Source organism: Dendroctonus ponderosae, unplaced genomic scaffold (assembly GCF_020466585.1).
Source record: "Dendroctonus ponderosae isolate FM_Combo_2020 unplaced genomic scaffold, Dpon_F_20191213v2 Dpon_F_20191213_3, whole genome shotgun sequence".
NCBI classification, from domain to species: Eukaryota; Metazoa; Arthropoda; class Insecta; order Coleoptera; family Curculionidae; genus Dendroctonus; species Dendroctonus ponderosae.
The window spans coordinates 10,521,091-10,530,376 of NW_026018508.1; the positions used below are offsets into that span (position 1 = coordinate 10,521,091).

Consider the following 9,286-nt stretch of genomic DNA (forward strand, 5'->3'; position numbering starts at 1 on the left):
TGAAGCCTATTGCTGTTGCTCTGGATATACTCCAGAAGAAAAATGCCACAATATCTGATGCCGTAGAGCAGTGGAAACTTTTGATAAGTTTGAAGAAATTTATCGTTAGAGAAACTACAGAAGTTTCAACATCGCTATAAGCAAGCTCTTACACCTCATCACTTTATTGCTCACATGTTAAGCCCGGAGAAACAAAACTACGCTTTAACTCCTGAAGAGAAGAATCTGGCTTTGGAGACTATTAGTGAGCTTCATGGAAACTCGGGATTGTTGCCACTAGTTATTAAATTCAACGCTTGCTGCAGTCCTTTCAAATAAATTATGTTTTCTGATGAGATGCTGAAAATATGAACGGACTTCAGTGGTGGCTATCACCGAAAGATGAACCGGAAATTGCGAAACACTTGCCCACTATAAAACAGTTTCTTTGTGCAACTGCATCGTCTGCGTCTGTCGAAAGGATGTTCAGCACATTCGGATTTGTTCATTCGTATATCAGGAACATATTGGGAATCGAAAAGGGAAGAAAATTAGTGTCCCTCTTCAGACTTTATAACGAAAATGAAGAGAAAGAGAAGTGATTTCCGTTTTAGTATTATTGAGTTTACCATTAATACCGATTAATTTTTAAGTTCACATGTACCGTTTTCTATTTTCATTTTCATTTTTTAGAATTATTTGTGTTCTGTTTTATATTTTTTGAGGAGAAATATAAAGTTTCTTGAAAAAATGAACTTTGATTTAAATCGTGATTTTTTTCCAAAAAAGTCAGGTGATTTAAATCAAGCCAACCCTGATGCAAAGTCAGACCTTACCTTAGCATCATCTAAAGGATTTGGCACTAGCATGGGCACTGGTACAGGCGAGTGGGTTCCATGAAATTTCCGTCGCTGCAACAACCAGTTTGATTCACTCTCTTCAAACAATGAAGAACTTGATCTGAAGTACTCGGCATCGTCTTGCTCGTTATCCGAATCAAAGTTATCGACCTCTTCGATATCCTGCTTTATCTGCAAAGGTCGCTCTTGAAGTGACTTGTTCAGAATCCATCCAGGAAACTTACCATTAGAGTAACTTTGTCCAGATAATTCCTGGAGCCCCCACTCGAGTCGCATTGAAGCCATTCCTCCAAACTGGACGCCGATGTGGATTCCAAATCAGCGGTTTTCCACTTGCTATCCAGTGTTTCTTCTCCGAAGAAATACTCTCTGTCATCTTTGTGCCTGGATGACGTTGAAAATCTACTGCTCGCCACACTATCTGCAGAAGATGATGGAAGGTTGTTTTGGCAACCGGCAACTACCTGAAATTTGGTTGCTCATCAAAAGTGATTGGCCTGAAGAAGTGCACGGACTTTTTTACTTTTCGAGCGTTTTTTTATTTTAATGCAAACGATCGCCATGTTTGCTCCAGATAACGCCTAAACTGGGCTAAATCGACGATAGTTCGCACTGGGGTAATTGGCTTAACTGTAATGGAAGCCGTGCAAGTCTAAGCCGAATGGAGATTATTCAACAAGCATTTTTCTAATTTCCGCTTTTTTTATAAATAGGAAGATAAATCTACCTTATTTATAATGGCTGTAGCCAGCAGGTCCTCATAAGATCTATTTGTAGTTTCTTCAGCTGGAACAGATGGATGGGCGCGAGCTTTTTCTAGCAGAGGAAGATTTACGGCTTCTTTCAGCAGTTTTTCGATTAATTGCTTCAATGCTGCGTGCGCTGTACAGGGTGACTGCCCAGTTACTGGCAAATCTGCAAAATTAAATCACAAATAATGATTGTTGCTACATTTCACAAGATTCAAGCAAAGAGCAACAGCACAATTTTTTTTATAGATGTGTTGAGAAAAATTAATGAATCACAAGTTTTCAAATCCGCAAAATCTGAGGAATTGTAGGCACTCGATTTATGTGAAAGGTTTGAAAGCTATGTTGAGCTGGTGGTAGATAAAACTGTTTGAGAAGAATTGTTCGACCACTTTATGTATTATAGTACATTCATATTAAGGTGCATATATGGAAAATTTAGAAAATATTCCAGTTGATTGAGTCTTCTCAAGGGTTATTCTATGCGAAGCTTGGACATTTCGGACCTTCTGATTTCTATGCAAGTGGAAATAGAAAATGAGAATCAGAGAGCAACTAGAAGGCAAAGCTAAACCTATAAGAGATTTAAGAGAACAATATTTTTCTCAAAAAGAAATAAAAAAGTTGAAATAAAAGATTTTAATAAAAATAGAGATAAGCCGAATGGCTTTTTTCCTTGTGAAAACATCAGATTTCTTTGCGGAGAAATCAAATAAAAATTAAATTTGTCAAAATCTGTGTTCTTTCAAGAAACATATACTGTTTTTTGCATTGTTTAATATTCAGTAATTTTTTGTTTATTTTCTAATCGCATTTTTCAGATATTTGCATCAATAACAATTATGTTTTGTTATTTATTGCGAATTAGGTGCATATTTTTATTAAACATCTTATTATTATACATTATTACATTATCTTCAGCACACCTTCACGAGCACACATTTACTCTAAGTAAAATACAGAAAATCACTCACAAACAATGAAAGAAAGAAACAGATAAGACACTAACGTTTATAGCAAAACTACGTTAAAACATGCAAATCTAATTGTACATGCGAAAATTTACAATTTTTAATTTGAAATATTGCTTTTATTTCTAATCTAAATACCAGAAAGACACACTCTACACACGAACCCTCCACAATGCAAAGTACAAAGAAATTGCATACGGAAGTGTTTATAAAAAGTTTAAAAAGCCAATTATCTGCTGTGATAGTGATGAAAATCATTTAACTAAATGCATTTTTTTCTGTCGAACAATTGGAAGCTTAAAAACACTAGAAAATGTGAAAATCGAATAAAATGCAGTAGCAACTTATAATAAATGGAGCTAAAACCTTTCACAATAAAATAAGCTAAATATTGTGAAAGCCTGCCTATAATGGTTCGAGCGCAAGTTCGTCAAAATAAGAAATCATACGCGAAATTCAGAAAATTGATGTTTTTACCAAAGCAAATTATGAACAATAAATTTCCCGTTTTTTTCAAATTGAAACAAATATTTTTCTAGTTTCCTTATATATTTTTCAGTCTATTTTTACTAGTGGTTTATATTTATTTTTGTAATCTTCACTTTGCTTATACGGACCCTCGAAAGCTGTTTTTATAGCTTACAGTTCAAATTAATAAAACTTGACAATTTTTTACTTTGAACTGTTAACAGCTATTAGGAACCAGAAAAAGGGTACAAAACGTGGGAGGGAAATTTATCGGAGGAACAAAATAAATCTAGATAAAAGTTTTGAAATATGTGTGTATTTTTTGTTGCATAACCGAAAGTAAATCAATTGGAATTTAGTATAATAGTATCAATTAGAATAATAGTAGGTATCGCATTACTTTAAAAAAAATACACATAAATCTGTAACTCTAGTATTTGTATTATGCCTGTTTTCGTTTTGTGAAATTTGTGTTATTTTATTGTCGAAGTTACTTTTAAATATTTTTTTGTTTCAGTTTCTTCAAAGTATTTTATTAAATCATGCACATGGTAATTTCTCGGTCATTAATCAGTTCCTCAGTACATATTTTCAAGAGGCTCACACCAAGGAAGAATAGAATTGTAGTTAAAATTATATGATTTTATTGCCTAGATTTGTGTATAAAATGTTCATAATTTTCCGTATTAAAGTCATTACTGATGCTGAATGGCGCATCAGTTACCAGGAAAAGTTTCGTCAGTATTTAAGAGTTTTTCACTGGTTGTGAGAAAATGTTGTTATTCATCTGAATAGTTCATAAATATTCATCCAGCTTACCCAAAATAACTTCGATGAAGTAGTAAAACGCATAAAGTCCCACACAAAACAGTACATATAGTGTAACCAATACACTAACCACCACTGTGAGTAACATTTTTGAGTTTATACACTAGGTTATCACATCTGAGTATAGTTTACTTGTGAACGATTAAAAGGATTACAATTGAGAAACAATACATCCTTATCTGTGTCCAAGATTAGAAATTATTGCCAACTACATCGCACTTTAATGTTTGTTCAAAAAAAAATTGCAGAAGGTTTTAGCTTGGTAAAACACACTTATGGACTTGCTACGTCAATAGCAAATTTGTTCAATAAACGTTTAAACACCAGCGAAAATGCTATAAACCGAAGGTTGTGGTGCTTTAAAACTGTATTCACGTACCAAAAGTTGCAAAAAAACATACATGGATATGGAGGTTTGAAATTGTTTAAACATATTTTCAGTCCCACTGATTATAGGTAGTAAAAATGTCCAAGATATCGAAAAGTTGGTCATTTTACATGGGCAAAACATGTTAGTTGCCAGTCTTTATATTTATTTATACAGGGTGATCATTGGAAAGCGAAACAAAAGCATTTTTGGATATTTTGAAATTTATATTTGAGAGGGGCACATCATAAACGTCGCTAGAGCGAAAGGCAGCGCTAGAAGAGCATACGAATGTACATTTCTAAAAACCCGAAAATGCCTCTGTTTCATTTTTCATCGGCCGCCCAGAACCACGTTTGTTTCGTAATTTCTGCATCGAAATATATAATTAAAGCTGATGGATTTGCTTTTGTTAGGTTTGTGGTTCTTATAGATATAAACACAGATATGTAAAAAATCAACTATTGAAAATCGAATCGCAGTTTTTTCAATTATTTTTGAATCTGGCTTTCCAGATTTTTTTGGAAAATTTTGTAATCAAATAAAAACACGTTAAGGGTATTTTGAATAAATTTAATCAGTTTACACAAAAAAAATATATATTTCATGCTTTTGAAAAGTCGAAAACTGCTTCAAAGTTAAAACAGTGCAATTCGCTATAAGTACTGTGTATAGATTGATTTTAAGCGTTGATGCACTTCACCTTGATTTCCGACCTCTGGCCTCGCATGTAAAATTTTTTTTAGAAACATGCTTTTAAAATACTTGAACGTTTGCCTACGTGTATAGTTAAGGAAACCAGCATTTTCCACTAATTTTTCTTGCAGTTTAATCACGACGTTATAATTACGATACAAACAGAATACTCAGTACAAGGTTCAAGATAAAACGCACAAAAAACTTATAATTCAACTATTATTGAAGCCAGATAATATAAACGGTGATACTGTGAGCAAAGCTTCTTCTAAACCTTCCAAATATTGTAAGCTTTTTTTGAACATTCTTTAATTCAAGTGAATAAAAACTACTTTAGTTTCAATAAAAATTTGCAAATTAAAGTCAATTCATTTAGATTCCGGATTCTATAATTTGTTTACTTCAGTATGAAGAAAGACTCCCTCGTTTTTCGGAATTCCAGTCATTTGCTGCTCAGGCATACTTAGTTACCGCTATTTTTAGTGAGTTTAATTAAATTTATACATGTTTATGTTTGAAACCTTTTTTTAATAGTTTATTTTCGTGTTTTGTCGTGTTTTTAGCGGTTATGAGCAAATTATCAGTTTTCGATTAATAGCGGAATGACATGAAAACGCGAAAGTAAAATAATCCAATAAAAGATACTACTAACAAAAATACCCTTCAAAAGAAGCAGCTATTAAAATGTGAAACTTTTTGATCCCCTAAATATGTTTTTATTAAAAATCACTTTTGGATCTTCAACTGAATGTGCAATTTTGACAAACAAAGTTACGCATATTTCACAATTTTACTTGTTTTTTAATTTTTGCATATATCGTTTTGAATAAATTAAAACAAAATTTATTTAAAATTGGAAATGTTTTCAATTTTTTTTTAAATACATCAATTTTTGTGCATCTACTTTAGTGCAATCTGCAACCGAACGATTTTAAACAGGCGTTTTTATACGCAATTGCGTTCACTGAAGAAAAATTATGGTTTCTGAACTCCTGAGTCACTTATTCGCAAAAATTTAGTTATTACGCTTATTATATGCTTCTTGCAGCTGCATCTGTTCGGCGCGTTCAGAATAGTAAGTTTTATAAAATCTATGCATCCTTAAAGGATTTTTATAAACACTCATAATGTTTTTTCGTTTTTTAAGTATTTTATTTATTAGTTGCATTTAGTTGACTGCAAGAATTAGTTAAACAAAAATCAAGTTTAAATTGAATTAAAATCTGCACATGAAAAGAAGAACTTTGACAAATATCCAGGTTTTGTCGACAAATAGCCAGAGGAAGAAAAAGATCATTTATAATATAAATTGTTGTTAAGAGTAGAGGGTCCATGCATCAGGCGCGCCTAACAAATGCAGCAACATGTGATAACCACGCTATTCTCAATATTCTGGAGCCAAATTCATTTAGTTGAGCGTTTTTTTCTGAGCAAATAAGTTCAGTTTGGAAGAAATTCTCCTGGTTTGTTGAAATTTCAAACATTCTTTCGCAAATATATATTTTTTTTTTTTTTTAAAGGATTTTTTCGCTGCATCTGTTCAGCTCGTCCATGGTTTTCAAAATATCTACATTGTTTTTATTTATATATTTTTTTTTGTTTGGTGATTTGTTCCTAATTAAGTAGACGCCTGTAATTAGTTAAACAAGCAGCAAATTTAAACTAAATTCATTTCCACAAATTAAAAAAGGAAAACCATTAAAATATCAGCGGTCGATTACACGCAACAATAAATAATTAAAATTGAAAAGTTGACCAAAATAAATCATAATATAAATTGTGATTAAAGGTAAATATTTCATACATCACCTATAGTCGGCGCACTTAAGAAATGCAGCAGACGCGTGCTAATAGTAAACGTTTTATGCATCAATTATAGTTGGCGCGCCAAAGAAATGCATTCAGCACGTGAGCATCGCGTCTTTTTTTTTAATAAATTGAGTTCACTCGAAGAAAAATTCATTGGGTTTGTTGCAATGTAAACATAAATGTTAAAGCTCAAGAAAGATTCCTTGAGTGTTTTTTTACCTCCGATTTGTTGGTTTTAAATTAAAACAATCCCCGACGCAAATTAATTTCTAAAATTAAAAAAAGGCAAAAAAGTAACTCCTGCTTCTTATTAGAATCTAAGCCAAAAAAAGTGTTTAATAACATTAATAGCGATAAACCACTTGGCTTGCAAAACAAAACGAGGAAAGGACTAGAGATACATTGAAGATGTGCGCGAAACATCCTTATTAGATATATTAAATTTTTCTAAATAGAAAAATTAGCAAGGAGAATAATTACACAGCAGTATAAACCTTACTAAAATTGACTACTCGATATTTGTAATCCTTTTAAAGGCACACCAACAACACACTCTGATTTTCCACTATAGTTCACAGAAAAACACGTAAAACTACCCGCGACGACTCGCACTTAAAAAATACGGCTTCATCTGCTAACAACATCAATCGAAATTCACTTTTACCATATATGCTTAAAATGGACTTCATCCTACTAGGTGAGTGAGTTAAAAGATAACGATGGTCAAGGTACGAGGAGCGGTTAGCAAAAGCTACAAGGTTGAGATACACCTGAGAGCAACGAAAAATTCTACAGGATGATTTAAATGAGTTTTGCAGTTTATGGTGGAAAAATTGCCCTTGCTTGGCACAACGATTGCACTACAATAGCAGAAGCCAAGAAAGTATGTATTCTCGCATATAAAATTTAGCGGTTTCTTCCATCGTGATGGCATTTCTCATTAAACAATTCGGCCCACTTTTTGATCATGTTGTTAAAGCTTAGATAAAGTGTTTTTCCATACCAATACGAATGCCATTTAATTTGGTTTAAAGGCCATAAATTCTTGTCACCGTTATCCACAGACAAAGCTGATAATCCAGGTCATGTGATTTATATATCTATATTGATCTAAAGTGTACTTATTGTCTACTCGCAAATACCCGAGGATTCTAAACTGTGTGTTTTTTCCTGCATTTTTTTTATTTTAAAAAAAACATACTTTGGACAGTAGATTAGTATGTGGAGTCTGAAGGTGACCTGGTAGATTGTGGACTAAGAGTCAATAAATATTAATAATCCCCAATTTTTCTTGAAAAAAACAAATGTCAAGAATTAATACGCAAAATGGTTAGTATTTAATAATATTAATAGATGAATATTTCCGGTAATAATTGAATATCACTCCCTATTTTGCCTGGAAATTATTGGAAATTCTACCAGAAGAAACGGGGTTTTAAAGAATCCCATGCTGACTCGCATGTAACGCTCTGTTTATTTTATTTACGATTGTGCGCTTTCCTTTTCCAATACAAGCGAATTTCCAATATAGCCTTATTCCACTCATCCACTTTGCTTGAAAAGTGCGTATTGCGTAAGAAGTTTTTCAGTTCAAGTTATTATTTTACGGGCACTCAACCGAGTTTCCCATAAATTTTAGGAAAAATGTAGTTTTTGCAATATGAAGCCACCTGAGAACTTCTTCATCTAAATTACCGTTTACCGTTTAAAAAGTAACACTAGAGCGATTGATACACTTCACTCTTAAAATCTGATAATATTTGTTATTGCCGTTTTCCTGTAAACGTATCCAGACTTTATTTCTTTATATCTTTTTCCAAAGCTTTAATAGCCTTAAATACTCAAAATTATCATCATTAATTTGTAAAAAGTTTTGCGTGTACAGAAAATCGTCTAAAAGACGAAAAAGAAGGATAATTTGAATGGCAATGAAAAAGGTTGAAGATGATGCTACAAGCGAAACGTTGTGTTAAAAAAATTACGACATGGGAATCTTATTTATATTTAGTGCGCTATTCTTTTCTAATACACGCATGTTTTTAATATCGCTTTGTTCTCCTCATGCGTTTCGAGTACATTTGTGTTTGCCATTTTGCAGACTTTTCATTTCCAATTCTCTATTTTATAAACTTCAATTGCGTTAAATATTCAGATATATAGATAAAATATTTTAAAAAATTTCTTAGAAAATAAATGTAATTAAATAAAACGATATATTGGGTATAAAGAAAATAATCCAAAAGGTGGAAAAGTTCAAATATGAAGTGACTGAAAATGGAATAAATAATGTCGTGCGTAGTCACTTTTTTACCTTCGCTTTATTTTATTTATATTTAGCATCCTTTTCTTTTCTAATACGCGAAAGTTTCTTACATCGCCTTGTTCCGCTTATACATTTGCAGAGCAGACTTGACTTTACCGCTTTATGCTAGAGAACTTTTTCAGTTTAAGGACATTTTTGTTTGTCATTTTTCCTTCTCTTAGCCGGAGTTTTATTTAAAATTCCATTTTTTTTGGAAGCTTCAATAGCGTTAACTACTTAAAACTTATAATATATAT

General features: G+C 32.3%; 1 protein-coding gene across 10 annotated transcripts in view; it reads right to left on the reverse strand.

The window, feature by feature from the left end:
* The window catches only part of LOC109535752, a 37,072-nt gene that overhangs the window by 11,983 nt on the left and 15,803 nt on the right, over positions 1-9,286 (reverse strand). For 5 of the 10 annotated variants that reach the window (XM_019901721.2, XM_048664536.1, XM_019901720.2 and 2 more), the window contains 3 exons: positions 1,567-1,754; positions 1,064-1,303; positions 816-1,010 (listed from right to left, as the gene is read on the reverse strand). In XM_019901721.2, the coding sequence (XP_019757280.2) occupies positions 816-1,010; positions 1,064-1,303; positions 1,567-1,754 (623 nt within the window). Of the gene's footprint in view, positions 1-815; positions 1,011-1,063; positions 1,304-1,566; positions 1,755-3,846; positions 4,188-7,226; positions 7,463-9,286 lie in introns of those variants that run through there. The other 5 variants (XM_019901727.2, XM_019901729.2, XM_048664537.1 and 2 more) reach the window with 5 other exon arrangements.